The 16821-nt window shown below is 40.1% G+C and overlaps 2 protein-coding genes and 1 long non-coding RNA gene across 5 annotated transcripts in view; 1 reads left to right on the forward strand and 2 right to left on the reverse strand.

Moving 5' to 3' along the window:
- Window positions 1-2400, forward strand: part of HDAC7 (histone deacetylase 7) — an 85509-nt gene extending 83109 nt beyond the window's left edge. For 2 of the 3 annotated variants that reach the window (XM_031938047.1, XM_031938049.1), the window contains exons 25-26: window positions 690-828; window positions 1057-2400. In XM_031938047.1, the coding sequence (XP_031793907.1) occupies window positions 690-828; window positions 1057-1105 (188 nt within the window). In that variant the 3' untranslated portion in view covers window positions 1106-2400. Of the gene's footprint in view, window positions 1-689; window positions 829-958 lie in introns of all 3 variants that reach the window. The other variant, XM_031938048.1, reaches the window with a different exon arrangement.
- SLC48A1 (solute carrier family 48 member 1) lies at window positions 2174-10982 on the reverse strand. Its single transcript, XM_031938050.1, has 3 exons — window positions 10663-10982; window positions 5801-5968; window positions 2174-5132 (listed from the first exon to the last, which is right to left on the reverse strand). Exons 1-3 carry the CDS (start codon window positions 10796-10798, stop codon window positions 4996-4998), a joined length of 441 nt encoding a protein of 146 aa, XP_031793910.1. The 5' UTR covers window positions 10799-10982; the 3' UTR covers window positions 2174-4995.
- On the reverse strand, window positions 6449-10656 carry LOC116419222. Its single transcript, XR_004229476.1, has 2 exons — window positions 10074-10656; window positions 6449-9360 (listed from the first exon to the last, which is right to left on the reverse strand). It is a non-coding gene; the product is annotated as an uncharacterized LOC116419222 (long non-coding RNA).
- Window positions 10983-16821: the final 5839 nt, after the last annotated feature.

Consider the following 16821-nt stretch of genomic DNA (forward strand, 5'->3'; position numbering starts at 1 on the left):
AAGAGTTCTAGTTCCTACCTGATTTGGGAATTGTATAAATGTTCCTGGGACTTCAAAAACGTGTGTGAAATGTGTGAATTTGGGGAGTTAAAGTCCAATCTAGTCCCCCAACACATTTCTAAAGTGTAATCTATAGGTATTGAAATCTACAAGTTGAAAACATTGTTGCTTTTAAGAACAGTACTAGAAAGGGGTGGGAATAGAACAATAGGGTAGCTTTTTCAATTGTAGTCCAAGTAAGGGGCTTTCAGAAAGCATATCATGTACAAATTTACCTGAGTCCCAAATTTGAAGCAGGACAAGGACACAAACCTTACAGAACTGGTAAGTATGAGAGCCCCTCTGAATGCATTAAGCTAAATAGCACAGCAGCCCATTTTCACTTCTGTGTTAAGAATTGATCCCTTGTTACTCACACCCTTCCACATTGGCATTTACTATCCTGTCAACCTCTAAATCTTTATTCATGCTTTTTCTTTGTACTTTCTTAAGTTTGCTTTCATTGAATATCTTATCTGAGAGCTAGAAAGCAGTGCAAAATGGGTTCACATAGTGAGGTTTAAGGGGAGGAAAGTGGGGCCTGAACTTAGGACAGTGTCTGAACCTCCAGAGCTGTTCTGAACTCGACAGTTCTGATCTCTTGGGGATGGTATGCTGAATCAATCCTAAATCTTGGCTTCTTATTCCAGGTAAGTACTGGGGTTCGATGCAGTGGTTGGCCTCCAGTCCAGATTCCTGGGTCCCCTCAGTGGCAATGGCTGACACAGAAGAAGTGGAGACAGTGTCAGCACTGGCCTCCCTTTCAGTGGGCATCCTGACTGAAAAGAGGTACCTCCCCTACTCTGTGTCACCAACAACCTCTTTAGGAATCTTACCTGTTATTCACAGATCTCCAGTCTTCTCTCTCTTGAGTATATCTACTATATCTAATCTTTGCTAACTTTTCTTTTGTTCTCAGTGCTTAACCAGAGATGGCAGGGTCTCCTACTCACCTCAGCATTACCTCTCTGTTCTCCAACTCTAGCCAATTTCTGCCTCTTCTCCCTCCCAAATCAGGCCGTCAGAACAGCTGGTGGAGGAAGAGGAGGAGCCTATGAATCTCTAAAGCTTCAAGACAAATCAATCCACCATCTACTTAAATCACCTTCAGACCTAGATCTTCTAACCAATGACCACCATGTCTAGTCTTTGAGGCTTCAGATTCTAAGGGTCCTAGGATCTGATACCTGTCAGCCCTGCCCTTTCCTTAACAGTCACACCAGAGAACTTGGGATGACTCCCAAGCCCTAGAGAGGGAAACAGGGAAAAGTCTCCAGAAAGGAACTAAGAGAGATAAGAGAATCGTGCTCTGCCATTCTCCCACTCCTGCACCTCTTCAAGGGCAGATTCCTTTAGTCCTCTGAAGCATGGCCTCCTAGGACCTCTGGCCTACTGAAGACGACAGCTTTCTTCCAGGAAGTCTCCAAGAGCCTTGGCTCCCGTGTCTCAACCCATCCTAACCACTATCTCCACTCCAGGGGCTCTATGCCCTTTGCCACAGAGTCTCAAGATCTGTATGGAAATGTGAACTCTCACTCCTTCCTGAAGTTAGAGTTTGAGAGAGAAGACAGGTCCATTGTGAGGCCCTACCGTGATCTCTTCCTCCCTGTACATGATTAGATATCCTGTCATCTCTCTACCCCAAACTTATTGGGCTTTCAGGGACACCCTTTCCAGGCACTAAAACATAGCATAATCTTTTTAAGAGTTGCTAGTTAAGATAATTATCCACCCCACCCCATCTTCAGTGCCTGAACTGTGTATACCTTGATTCAACCATCTCAGTATCCTGGGAAGTGAGCAAGCTGTCCCTCTTCCCCAAGCAGATGGTGCCAACTCCTTTATCTTCTCTCTGGGATACAACGTAACTTACAGGGAGCCTTAGCTTTTCCATCTTAAGGCTTCCATTCAGGCTTACATTCCCTGTCCTCACACAGAACTGCCTTAGCTAAAGAGGAGGTAAGGTTAAGATGTGGGTCAGTGAGGACTGCTCCTGGGGACATCAGCACAGAAGCTTCCTAGCTCCAGCTTGGGGCCAGAAGTATTTGTGTGTGTGCGCGCATGTATGTCTCTTCCACAAAACTCCTGTGTATGTGCATGTTTTTGTTTAAGAAAAAAGAAAGAAAAAGAAAAATCTGAATAAAAGTTTATTTGCTTTAAAATTGCATAAAACAAGGACCTCCTAGTGATGAATTGGTTAAAGTGTGTGCACACAATATGCACATAAAGTGCATAAGTATGTATATTCTTACACATGTGAATATATATGTACATGGGAGCACAAATCTAGGTCAGACATAGAAAAGAAGAGAGAATTTGGGAGATGATGTGGCAATTTTTGTACTTGGTTTTTCATTCATACTCACCTTTCTGAAAATACTCAGATTGGTTCTAATATTTGCTTAATTCCCTTCTATTCCCACTCCCCCAAGCTGTGGGTGCCAGTGCCAGTGCCAACCCATCTTTCTGAAAGAATACTGTCAACTCTTTTAGAACCATAGATAGAAGGTATCTTCACCTATTCTCTTTATTTTATAGGTAATGAAACTCAAGTCCAGAGATTAAGTGACTCTCCCAATGACACATGGATAATAAGTACTAGATTTTAACCTTTAACTTCTATTTCCAAAAACCAGTGCTTAGTCCACTGTGCCAGAGAAAGGTAGATTCTCCAAAATTTAGAGATATTATTTCCTCTATATCTTGTACATGTTTGACCAGACATCATTCCATAGACAGAGTACACAGTATTAGAAAGGGACAAATTATTTAAGTACAAAGAAAAAAGCAGTATGGCAGTGGCTCTTGCAGGCTCATTGCATTAAGCAGAGAAATTAAATGCTGCCAGTCACTAAAGTCTAAACCCTGTGACTGGGGAAGGGGACAATAAGTTACAAAGTTAGTTGTGATGCACATTGTTCATAACAACACACCACCTGCTGGGGAGAAAAGAAGGTGAAGCAGAGATCCTTCCAGGATCTGAAAAGCCCTAGTTCTTTCTTCCTTTCCCTTTCTCTTTCTGATTCCTTGGGACTGCAGAACAATGAATGGGCACCATGACAGGCCTAGGCTATCTTGGTCCAGTAATAATATATTAAAATTTAATAAAATATAAATCTAGAATAAAGTACATTGACAACTTCATAAGAATGTATATTATCACATAATATGGGAAACTCCCTGGAGTAGTAGATAAGAGTACTAGACCTGGAGTCAGGAAGACCAGTTATAATCTAGCCTCAAATACTCATTAGCTATGGGACCCTGGGCAAGAGATTTACCTGTCTGACTCAAGTTTCTTTATCTGTAAAATGGGGACAATAATAGTACCCATATCACAGGATTGCTGTGAGGTTCAAATAAGATCTTGCACGCATAGCACAGTGCTTAATACATAATAGATACTTTAAAATGCTTTTTCCCTTCCCTCATTTTAATAACTAGCATTTATAGGTTTTTAATGTTTGCAAAGTACTTTACAAATATTATTTCACTTTATTCTCTTAACCAATCTGGGAGGGAGGTATTATCCCCATTTTATAGATGAGAGTTAAGTTAAGCTCAGGGTCCCACAGCTAGAGGTGTATGTCCAAACCAATTCCCTACTCCCTATACCACCTAGCTACTTCATGCCCAAGGCCATGAATATCCTTGCCTCATTTTCCTTCTGTTTGAGTCTACGAAGGGATAACCTTCCCAACCTCTGATGACTCCTATTTGTAGCAGTCCCTTCATTCTGTTATCCTCAAGTCTCTTCAGGAGCTCTCCCACACATAAGTGACACCCAGAGGCCATTTAGTGATAAAACAGCTGTTTGTTGTATTTTTCTTAAAGTGACAGTGACATGGGAATACGATTGAGGTTGGGTGGGCACAAGAACTAGTTTGAGAAATGGGAAGCAAAGAGCTAAAAACTGAAGCATGCACAATGCCAATATGATTTTAAAATTTTATAGTAGACCCTTAGAGTTTATTAAGGGTCCCTAGATCAGGGCACGGCATTACAAAGTAGTTATTTTGTCCAGAAATAGGGGGAAAAGATAAAAGCTCTAAAAGGAAAGAAAAGAAGGGGCCTGTAGACAACTACCTCAACCCCAGGAAAGTGGCTTAGGTAAGACTGGATGGGCAATAGAAGAGGATGTAAGCTGGTATGTACACATTGGGGTTGACCTGGAAGAAACATCCCTCCTGATGTCTGAGTTATTTTGCAAACTTCCCAAATCTCTTCTAGGGTCATCTGCCCCTTGCATTTGCCAATACATCTGTACCTAATTTGGGTTTCCCAAGAGAACACTGCTCTGAGCTGCAGGATTATTGCCTAACCCCAGGGTCTCTAGAGAAGAGTAAACTCTTTGGGAGGATAAAAGAAAGGAAACAGCCCTTTTCTTCACTTCTTGGGTACAGGGAATGAAGAAAGCTGGGAAATCTTCTCTCAGGGGCTCCCATAGTTTCATTAACAAAATCTTCAGGCCCAATCCTGCCCTTATAGAAAATTACAGGGGAAGAGTCTTTCAAGCTGAAAGAACCTAAACTACCTCTCCCTCCATTCATTTCCTGACCTTACCAATAAAAATGGCTTCCTAAGCCACTGTTTTGCCCACAAGTTCACAGCATTCTTTTCCACTGCTCCACTTTCCACTTTAAAAGGGGTTACCTTATGATAAGAAAATAGATCCATTTGAAAAAGTACAAAGTATTCCCTCTTCCCTGGACAGGCCAAGATGCAAAGTGGCAAGGCCTTTTCCACACTAGGGACCTTAAAAAAGAAATAAGGCTCACAGCATGAGGGAATATCCTGGGAGATCCTCATCCCTGCCCCTCCCACCCAACCACCAACAGCATATCCTCTGCCATGGTTCCTGAGCCTCCCGACAGAAGCACAGAACTATTCTTGTTTCTTAGAAATTGAGTCCAGTCACTAAGAACCACCTCATCGGGGAGGCTAAGAAGTCAAAGATCAGAAGTCACTAAGGATGCTGATGTCAGCAAAGTCGGCTCGGTAGCGGTGGGCATATATGCTGAGCAAGAAGGCCCATTTGAAGGAGATGAAGCTCCACACACAGGAGAGGTAGTAGCTGGTAGGATCTGTCAAGCCTGCAGGAAGTAAGGAAAGGATGGTTATAAAAGACCCAAAGATGACTTCAGGTCCTGTCCTATAATGCTTCTTATGTGCCAACACTCAAGGAAAAGGGAGCCATTGTATACAAGGCTAAAGACAACCCCTTCCCAGACTCTGATACATGATGCCTTTTATATTGTGGAACCATCCCAACAGGAAGAACCAAAACTGATTATTTTCTGGTCCAAAGAGTATAGGCACAAATACTGACACAGGCTGGGGCAGTAAAGATGATCAAGGCTTCTAAAAGATGAATCTGAGGCTGGCCAGTCATAATAGCTCTTTATCCTTAAACCTGGGGTTACTATTTACCCCAAATCTTGTTTTCTAGAGCTATACCAAATCAAGGAAACAAATGTGTTATAGAACTTAAAACAGCATGTACAAATGCATTATTATACTGCCAGAACAACCATACTCCCCCCAAATCTCTTCTGGAAAGTAGAACATGCTCTAGACTCATGACAAATTTGTCAATTCTCTATTAATTCAGTTTTTACCTGATCAATGGGCATCACAGATACTACTACTGCTTGAAAAATGGTATGTCTTGAGTCTGGTCTTAGAGTGTTCCTCCTGTTTGACCTCTCCCCTATACCCATTTCACTCCAGCTGCATACCCTCACGGATTCCAGGCCCTCACCGTGATGTCTAGTGATGGCCAGGACAAGGAAGGTGCAGAATGCGGTGACGGAGACAGTGGAGAAGAAGATGCCCACAAGTAGGAAGCATCGAAGGCCCTTGAGCCAGGTGCGCCAGTAATCCTGAATATACATCACGTGTGTCGTCAGAGTCCAGAGCGCCAAAACACCTGGAGAAGGGGCACAGTGTCAGCCTGGCCCTCCTTACAGGAAACTGAAGAGCACAGATTCATAGGTATGAATATCTCCTGTATGGGAAGGAGGTATTCTTGAAGTGGAGCAGTAGCCAAAATAATTCCCACTAACTGAAGTGACAAGAAACAAGCTCCTTTAGCCTATCTCTAAAAAAGAAAAGCTCTGGAGATTAAGCTGATTAGGAAATGCTAAAGTTATTTGACTAAGTGATTTTTCCTTTCCTTCCCCTGTTCCTTTAGGACCTCACACCTTCCTTCAAAGGGACCTTACACCTTCCTTCAGATCTTTTCTAAGCCCTTCTCTGTTCCTTTCCCTTCAAGTACTTCCCATGTTTTGTTTCCCAAGCAGGAAAACTACTACTAACACCTACTTTTCTGGGGTCTCACTTCTGACCATCATAACACTTGTGGGACAGAAACCAGAAATCTCTGCTCCCTCTCTTTTAAGAGAACAACCAGTCCCCCCCAAATCTCTGCTCACAGCAGGTACAGATCATTTGATAGGATGCTCTCACTAAATTTCCTATCATGTCAAATAAATTCTGGTTTTGCCTCTCTCAAATGGCAGAAGAGACAGATCTGATTAGTTCTGGCCTCATATTTTCAGGGTTCTTCTTCAATACTTAGAGAGACCCCTAGGGTTAGAATTTGGGGAAGAAAGACAGGCTGATGCCCACACACACACTGCCACCACCCTTCTCTGAACCTGTCCTTCAGGACGTGGGGAGGCATTTTTCCCAGGATGACAATAGCCATCAGGCCAGCATAACAGGATCATTCTGTGCCAGGCAGTGCCAGTTGCTTAGCACCAATCCTCTGAATGTGGTTATGGTTCCAGGGGTTCTGTAGTCATCAAAGATATGGGGAGAGAAAAATTTATACAATAACTACAACACTGAAAAGACAAATAGCTAGGAAAGATTTAAGAACTCTGATCAATTTAATGATCAAGCTTGACTCCAAAGGACTGATGTGAAAGAAGTGAAATGGACTAGATGTGCAGAATGAGACATGCATTTCCACAGACACTAATGTGCGAATATGTTACAAAGGAGAACTTTTATTTCCCTTTGTTTTGGAAGGAGGTAATGGAAAGAGTAGAAAGAGTGATAGTGATACTAATAAAAAAAGAAAAGTCAATGAATCATTAGAAAAATACTAGAAGAAAACAGAAAGTAGTTCAGAAGGAAAAAAGCAGAGTGGTGCTAAAATTATCATATTAAATTTGAAAGATACCAAACAAACCACACATAATTATTTAAAATTTATATCATCAAAGTTTCCTATACAATCTACATTTTTTTTCTTTCATGTCTACTGATTTGTGTGGACAATAAAAAATAATTTTAAAATACAGAGGAAAAGAGGATAGACTAAATGCAAGCTCTCAGCACAACCACGCCATTCTCTCTAGAGAATAAAGGTATTCAGGCTAGTAGACTCCCATAGTATTTCAGTCCCTTTAGAGAGGGAAGTTTCTGAGGTAGTTCTAGTTACTAAATAAAAGCCAAGACCACAATTAAGTACCCTTCTATGGCCAAGAAGAAGCACTAAATGCAGATGAGGCCACTATAACAGTATTATAACTGAAACGTGGACTCAGATCTGGCATTTCTCTACCATGCCATCAATGCTGTTTCTTGAAAAGAAAAGTTTCAACAGACTGTCATTTCAGAGATATTCTCTTTCATGGTCAGAGGGGATTCACAAAGAACATGATTCCAAAGAAGGAATCTAGTCAACCTCTCCAAGTTTTCTAGCAGAGACTAGAGAGCTGCTCTCCTGTGACTCAGCATTTTTTCTGGAACTAGAAATTTCTAAGTGACAAATGAAGATGCTGACCATTGGGTTCTTGGTATGTGGATTCATATTAAAAAAAAGAGAGGGAAATGAAAGGAGACACCCACCTCTCTCCAGTCTTACCCAACATTCATTTCTTAAAGAGGAAGTGTGGAAAAATTAAAGAAGCAAAATGTCATTATCATTTGCATCAGTATCTCACCCTCCCCCAAACTGCTCCACTTCACCTGAGGAAACTTCCATAGGAGCCCATGCTACATCATAGGTAAAAATGGATACATATGTTCAGAAAAGCTGTGTGCCCAAGAGAAAACATGGTACCTGTCAGATTATTTTCAATCCAAAAAATGGATTCACCAAAGAGAAGCCTCATTTAGCACACATAAGACTCAATACAGATCTGACCCATCAAGAAAAAACACATATATATAGGCATCAAAATGGGACCTAGCCAACAAACTTGTCACATCAAATTTTCTCCAGAACCACTGCCCTCCAGCGCCCCTGATGGGGAAGATATGGATCAGTCATATTAGTATGGATACTACCAAGTCCAGCACCCAGTACATTGGAGCTAAAGGATTATTTATAAATTTTGGTTTTTTTTTACTGTTAAAAACTTGTTCTTTTTTCTTTTATAAGCAAACATGCTTTGTTTAGATCTGAAACAAGTCCCAGCAAATGGGGCTTGGCCTTTCATCTGCTGTCCCCATTTTGGTCAGTACCACCTAGCTCAAGAGCTAATTCCTTCCACTACTATGCCTGTCTGGCATGACTCCTTCATTGCTCTCTGGTTATCATGCCTAGACAGCTTCACATGCCAGCACTACTGGACATGTACCCCTGAGGAGGGAGGAGAAAAAAAGCTGGAGCTGCTCTCAAATGACTCAGCATTTTCTGGACAAGTGGTCAAAAGCCATGTGATCTCAAGTCAAGAGGTTAGCTATATAATTTCTTTTGTGCAAAAAATTACTGTGGTTACCCTCATCCCTAAGACTCTTAATATCTAGGAGGCAAAGAGGGATGACAGCATGCAAATTCTATCAAGAAGCAATTGCTTCTCCTAGTGCCAGATTGTGGATCACTAGATATATTGACTAATAACTACAAAATTAAGGTGGATTTTATAGTCCCAGAGATTCACCCTCCTGGGAGAGTCACAGCACTCCCTAGGGCCTCACTTCTGCCTTTTGTAACTTGGGCACAAAGTACAAACTAGAGGCTCTTTTCTGCAGATGTTAAGATATTTAAATTTATGACTAAGTATTAGAATTATATCATAAAAAGAGACCTCAGACATCATCCTCTAATTTCTTCATTTTACAAATGAAAAATCTAAAGCCAAAGTGACTTACTTAAGATTTCTCAACTCAATATGTTTTAGCTCCTTATCTATCAGGCCCCTTTTAAGGGATCAGGATGGATATCCTTAAGAGATCTTTCTCAATTGCTAGAAACTGGTCATTCTCCCCTAGATCTCATCACTTTACAGCTGATGCTCCTTGGTAACTCCTTCCATCAAGTTGCAGGTCTCATGAAGGGGTAAAAGGGAAAAATTCGGAGCAAATCTACGGTAGAAAAAAAAAAATAAATAAAAAGTAAGTCAGGGTTAACTGACAGAGGGAAAGAGCCAGGACTGGAGAATGAAGACTAGAAACTGGTCAGCTACTCTTCTTAAGGGATGTGGCATGTCTCAACAGGTGTAAAAGGAACAAGGTTCTGCCTGACAAAAACACACACCTGTCCTTGCTTCACTCCCACTCCCTTCACTCATAACTTTTATGGGGCATCTCTGTAGCCAAAGCATTCGAAAGAGCAAAAAGATTACTGGTATGTATGCAAGTTAAAACCTGGGTTTAAGCTCTTTTGATCTCCATGTCTCTTCATCTGTAAAATGAGATTTACTCAAAGTTTTTTATAGATAAATGAGAATCAATGGAGATAATGGAAGCTTTTATTATTAGGGCCCTATATAGCAAAAGCCACATTTTTCTTCACACAGAGATACAACAAATAAAAAAAAAAATGCAGATTTGGTCATTTTTCAAAGACTGACATTCAAAAGTCTCGGCAGAATACCTGAGTATTCATAATCAAGCATAATCACAGAAGCTTTACGGTTTATTTTTTCTTTGTTCAAAGTGGCTTCCCATAGATAATCTTATTTTATCCACTCCTAAGATAAAGGGGATGGTGCCATTTTTTAGAGAAAGGAAAACAGACACAATAGGGAAGTCTGCTGACCAACATGACACTTTGGGTAGAGGATTTTCTTACCCACCGGGATACACCCCCTTTTCTCAGCGCAGGTATCCATCTGAATAAACATGGTCCGCTGCACTGGCCAGCTCTAGAGGCAGCGCCGCGTTACCCCCGGGTGGGAGGAAAGGTCCCTAGCAGAGGCTCGGGGGCTGCTTTAACCCGCAAGGCCCTGGGCTCCAGATGGGCATTTCTAAAGGCAAAAAGCAGTGGCTCAGTTCCCTCCTCCCTAGGGCAAGCCCGAGGAGAGGCCCCACTTTGACAGCTTGCTATCCTGCCTCCTTATCCTTAGGAGAAGAAGCTGCGCAGCTGCCCAAAGGCCAGCGGACAAGGGGTGCCCGCGGCGCTCGCCTCTAAGCTCGGGGCGGAGGCCAGCGGCCAACTGCCCAGGGCGGGGTCCGGGCTATCAAAAGCGCGACCCCACGGCCCGGGGCAGCGGCGCGGAGCTACACAAATGGTCCCTCTCGCGGCGCCCCCGAGCAGCAGAGGAGATGCCTCCAGCCTTCCTCGGGAGGGACGCAGCCGTGTTTCCGCAGGCACAGGGACCGGGAGGGAGCCAAGGGCTTCGGGCCGAAGGAGGTTCCCGTCCGCCCTCCCGCCCCCGCCGGTACCTGCGAGGCCCCCCATAGCGGCAGTCCCGGGCTGGGGGAAAACGAAGGTCCAGGCGAGAAAGGCGGCGAGGCCCGTCAGGCAGCCGACCGCCGAGTAAGCGGTGCGAACGCCGAGCTGCAGCCGCGTCGGCGCCATGGGGGATGCTGGAGGATGCTGGGGGATGCTGGAAGATGCTGGAGGATGCTGGAGGATGCTGGGGGATGCTGGGGGATGCTGCGGGAGCCCGCGGAGGCAGAGCGAGCGGCGCAAGAACACCGCGGCCCAGCTGCGGAGCCTCGGGTGCCCAAGCGAGGCGGGGACTGCACCCGCCGGTGACGTCACGCCGGCGGCGAGCATCCGCCTCCTCCCGCGCAGCCTCCCCCCAGGCACTCGCGGAGCCGCGAAGGGCCTGGCCGCCCGCTGCGGCAGCGCCCTCGCTGGCTGGAGGCCGCGCACCAGGCCGGGCAGCACAGCGTTTTCCCCACTACAATGCTGTGCAAAGTCATGGGAACTAAATAAAACCTACATAATAAACCTTTGACCCATTTACATCCATAAAGGGAAAAAAAAAAATTTATATGCTATAGCTTTTGCCTCGGTCACTTGTTTTTTGTTTTTACAAAATAATAGTCTTGATCTCACAAGATTCTGACATATAGCATTCATTTCATTTTTTATTTTTCGAGTTACAAGCATCCCTCCTGGGGAGTGTGAAGGCGGGAAGAAAAAAATCCTTGCAATAAATATGCAACGATTTCACAAAAAAATTCACACACAAAAAAATGTTACTGCTTTAGATATTACAAGTGTATCTTGTAATATGTGCTTTGGAAAAATTCATTGGAGAGTGCACTTTCCTAAGTTTAGCCTTGCTATTATATTAACCCATAGATTTTCTTTTTATTTGTTTTTAATTTAATTTAGCTTTTCAACTAACTAACATTTATTTTCTCTCCCACCTGTACCACATGGAAAAGAACAAAAACAAAACTATATACAAATGTATATAGTTTTAAAAAAAATTCTCATATTGGCCATGGACAAAATTGTTACCATATTAGATATTAAGCATACCTTATAGGAACAGTCCTATTTCCCAAAAATTAGCTTTGCTAAAGCCCAAAGGTTTTCTTTTTGGTGTTTTTTCTTAATTTAATTTAGTTTTTCTACTAACAAGCATTTATTTTCTCTCCCTCATCTTTCCCACACTGAAAAGAATAACAAAACCTAGTAACAAATATGCACAGCGAGGCAAAACAAGTTCCCTAAATTGTTCATGTCCAAAAATGCATGTTTCTTCCTGTCACAGGCTAAAAGTTTTCTTTTTTTTGTTAATTTTATTTTCTGTTGCAAATTCTCCATTAAGAAAGCTAGAAAAATAAAACCCACTATTAATATGTATAAACATACAAAACAAATATGTACATTATCCAGGTGCCAAAAAAAGAAAGAAACAGAACAGTTTCCTTTCTGGAGGTGGAAATCGCTTTCATTATGAGTCTTTTAGAATTAGGTTGGTCATGTGTTAGAATTAAGATAGTCAAAGTTCACTATCTTTATAATATTGCTGTTACTATGTAAATTGTTCTCATTCTGCTCACTTCACTTTTGCATGATTTTCCTGGTTTTTCTGAAACTATGCATTCGTCATTTCTTACAGCACAATAGTATTCCATCACATTCTTTTTCAATAACTTGTTCAATCATTACCCAATTGATGGATATCCCCTCAATTTCCAATTCTTTGTTACCACAAAATAAAAAAGCTGCTATAAGTACTTTTAAAATACTTTTTTCATATTTTTTGACTTCTTTGGGATATAAACTGAGTAGCTGTGTCACTGCGTCAAATTACAATTTAATAACATTTTGGCCATTATTCCAAATTGCTTTCCTAAATGGTTGGAAAAGTTTCCAGTTCCACAGTGCAGTTAGTATTTTCCCATGTCCTCTCAGCATTTGTTATTCTCCTTTTCCAGTCTTATGGATATAAGGTGGTACCTCCAAGTTGTCTTAATTTATGTTTAATTATTAGCAATTTAGAGGAGTTTTTTCATATGTTTATTGATTAGCCTGTATTTCTTCTGAAAACTGTTTATTCATATCTTGTGACCCTTTACTAACTGGGAAATAGCTTTTTAATCTTATAAATTTGACTCTGTTTTCTATATATTTTAGAAATTAAATATTTCTCAAAGAAAATTGCTGCAAAGATTATCTCTCAGTTTTGTGCTTTTCTTCTCATTTTAGCAAAATGGTTTTATTTATTTACAAATTTTTTAATTTTATGTGTTAAATATTATCCATTTTACTCTCTGTGTACTTTTATATTTCTGGTTTGGTCATAAACTCTTCCCTATCCATAGATCCAATTAGTAATTTCTTCCATATTCTAATTTGTTAATGATATAATCCTTTATATCTAAATCACATACTCATTTTGAGCTTATCTTGGTATCCAATATAAGAGATGTCATTCTGGCCTAGTGTCTGCCAGACTACTTTTTAGTTTTTCCAACAGTTTTTGTCAAAGAATGAATTTTTGCCCCAGTAACTGCTATCTTTGAGTTTATCAAACTCTAGGTTACTATGCCCATTTGCTTCTGCATATTATGAACCTAAACTGTTGCATTAATCACCCTCTCTGTATCTTACCTATTACCAAATTGTTTTGACAATTACAGCTTATTAATATTGTTTGAGATCTGGTATTGCTAGGCCTCTTTCCTTCCCATTTTAAAAAATTCATATTCTTGAACTTTTATTCCTCTAGATGAATTTTATCATTTTTCTAGCTCTATAAACCAATTCTTTGGTAATTTACTTGTAATAGTACTGAATAAACAAATTATTTAGGTAGTATTGTCATTACTATTGTAATGATATAGCCTACCCATGTGCAATTAACATTTCTCCAGTTATTTCAACCTGTCTTTATTTGTACGAAGAATCTTTTGTAATTGTGTTCATATTATTACTGTGTATGTCTTGGCAGGTAGATTCCCAAGCATTCTATAGCTTACTCAAAAAGCTCATCCTTTTCAGAGTTGTTTCCTCTTCTTAACTAACTTTCTAGAATGTGTATCTTCCAGTGTAAAGAGCCACCAAGGGTATGACTGAGCTTTTGGCCAATCAATTGGCAGTAGTGCTCCAATCACATCAAGTGTGACTGACAAGTGTTTTTGTTCTTTGTAAAGAAATAATAAAGAGTAGGTAATTCTTTGAACTTCATTTAAGACCTCAATACCTCACTGTCTCTATTACCAGCCTATAGGGAGAAAAGTGACTGACTAAAGCTGGCACGTAGTTAGTTCAGGCTTGTTATTGGGGTAAAATAAGATAATATCAGGTAATTCAATAGTTAACCTAAGAAGATTTATTTAGTCATATCGTAGAAAGTATATTCAACAAGGACACAGTAGCAATTAGCTCTGCACCTCCCTCCTTCTCCCCCAAATTCTAAGGAAAGCTCTCTGGTCAGTAGGATATATGTGATTTGCTCAGCTTCAGTGTGCTTTGACAGTTGTCAAATCTGAAGGCCATTATGCTATCAATAGGTCGGAGGCTACCAAAAAGTTGCTTCAATACAGGTGTAATCCCAGGGCAGGAAGAACTTTGTCATGTTTTAGGGAAAAACTAACCCAAAAGTTGGAAGTGGTGAGAAAAGAGCCCTGGTGTATATGGGTCTTATCACACTGCCCCCTTACTTTTTGCAATTTCATCAGTTGGGTTGGGGAAGGAAGGAATTAGTTGATTTTGATCAATTGCCAAAAATTGATAACTTTAGACAGAGAAGTTTCAGTTGAATAATAATGTGAGAAGTCAGATTGCTAGAAGAAAGTAAGAGGAAAAGAAATAGAGCCAATAAATATAGACTAATTTTTTTTTTCTAGTAGTTTGAAATGTAAAAAAAATGTTAATACTAAAAAGAACAGAAAGCAAATAAGGAGTATAAACAATAAGTGTTTAGGAAGAAAAGACCGATATTGATTGTAGATACTTAACAATAAACGTGCATAGAATTTAGATCAAGTGTAGTGGCACACCCCAGAGTAAGCATTACCATTAGTACTGCTCCTAAGGAAAAGAATCATATGTTTTCAGTTGAGTAACCATCCTTTCAGTCACCCAGGTTGATAACCTAAGAGTCATCTTCTATTCCTCCTCTCCAAAATTTTCCTCTCTGGAGAAGAGCTAAAAGTAACAAAAGCTCCAGAGTATGCCAACATAGCTGGACATAAGTGGCACATACTGAATACTGAATATAATTAACTCCAGGGCAGCTAACTGATAGAGTACTAGGCCTGGAATCAGGAAGATTCATCTTCTTGAGTTTAAATCTGATCTCAGAAACTAGCTATATGACCCTAGGCAAGTCTCTGTTTTGTTTCTTCAACTGTAAAATGAGCTGGACAAAGAAATGGCAAACTATTCTAGTATCCTTGCCAAGAAAACTCCAAAAAGGATCAAAAAGAATTGGACACAACTGAAAAAACTACTAAACAGTGCAAGGGAAATTTGAACTAAAATTGGAGAAATCCAAAGCCAAGGTAATATAATAAAAATGATAATACAACTTAAATATATTTGTTAATTCAACATCATACCAATCAAACTACCAAAAGATTACTTAATAGATCTTAAGGATCTCCTGGGAACAATAGTAGATCAATTAATGATGAAGATTATATTGCCAAATGGAATCCAATGAAAGAAATGGAGCTGATAGAAGAAGGAAGAAGATAATTGTAACGTAGATTATTGCTGTCAAATTCAAATAGAAACAAGTCCACCACATAAGAATCCCTATGAGCCTCATGTTGACTTAGAAAATCACATATTAACATTACCAATATTTTATTGTATTTGTATTTGTTTTGTTAACTATTTCCCAATTACATTGTAATTTGGTTCTAATGTTCTACAGATTGTTGTAATCTTCAGCAACCCTGTGTTTGACACTACTCACCTAAACTAACTAGAAAAGAGACTATTGCTTTGCAAATGTTTCTTTTTGGCAATATAGTCTTCATCATTAATTAACTGATCTACTACAAGTGGTTCTACTGAAAGGGCCAGATAAAAGTTTTTGACAAATGTTTATTCAGGGATAATTAATTCAAATTATCCCTGAATAAATTCTAATTCAAGATGAAAACCCTTTAGAGGAAATCTAATTCAATTCCTTGTTTTGTGTTAAGGAAATAAATGATTTGTCTAAACGTAATTGACCTGAGAAACACAAACTCCTGAAATCCTTACTTTAATGTTTTCTGAACTCCTTGTTCAAGTACTCCAGCTAATAGCTCAGAATCCAGCCTTCTATACTTTCTCATTTTATGCAATTTTTGTCAGTGTATTCATATAAAAATAGTACTGAGGAACTGAGGAAGACCCGAGTTCAAATCTTCTCTTAGATACTTACTAGTTGGATAACTATGAGCAAGTCACTTAACCTAGGTTTACTTCATGTACCTAATCTGCAAAATAGAGGTAATAAAAATCTCATACCTCACAAGGTTGTTATGAAGTTCAAATTTATAAAGTGCTTTGAAAACTTTAATATGTGGTTTAAATGTTAATTCTCATTTGATAAGAACAGAAAAGCTAAACACATTGAATGATTTTCAGAAATTGATAGGAGATATCCAATGGATGCGACCAGTGTTAGGTTTGACTACCTATCAGTTACAACCATTATATGACATTTTAAGGGGAGACAGTGCTTTAAATTCACCACGCCAGCTTACAAAAGAAGCTCAAAAGGCTTTGAGAGAAGTTGAACTGGCTTTATCAATGTGGTTGAAAGAGTCATTCAAAAACCCTTGGAGATATCAGTTTTTGCCACACAAGAGGCACTCACAGCAGTCCTTCATCAAGGAGACAGTGTGATAGAGTGGGTGAACCTCCCGGCACAACCAGAACAAAGCCTTACACCCTACCTAGTGCTTGTGGCTAGAATTTTATTAAAGGCCACTAAGCGAGCAGTGCAATTATCTGGGATAAGACCTGACAAGATATATACCTTTTATACCAATACACAAATTAATGTGTGTTGTGAGACCATCTCAGAGTGGCAAATTTTATTAGCCATGGCTCCAAATTTTACATGGGTCTCCATTAAAGATAACCAGACTATTACATAATTGGCGATGGATTCTTGAAGAAAACGTTTCTAA

Source organism: Sarcophilus harrisii, chromosome 5 (genome assembly GCF_902635505.1).
Source record: "Sarcophilus harrisii chromosome 5, mSarHar1.11, whole genome shotgun sequence".
Classification (NCBI taxonomy): Eukaryota; Metazoa; Chordata; class Mammalia; order Dasyuromorphia; family Dasyuridae; genus Sarcophilus; species Sarcophilus harrisii.

Coding starts and splice junctions, on each gene's coding strand:
- SLC48A1 (XM_031938050.1), bottom strand. CDS start 10,798: ATGGCGCCGACGCGGCTGCAGCTCGGCGTTCGCACCGCTTACTCGGCG. Junction 5,969..10,662: donor CGCTATGGGGGGCCTCGCAG/GTACCGGCGGGG, acceptor CCCCTTCTCCAG/GTGTTTTGGCGCTCTGGACT. Junction 5,133..5,800: donor GGCCATCACTAGACATCACG/GTGAGGGCCTGG, acceptor TACTTCCTGCAG/GCTTGACAGATCCTACCAGC.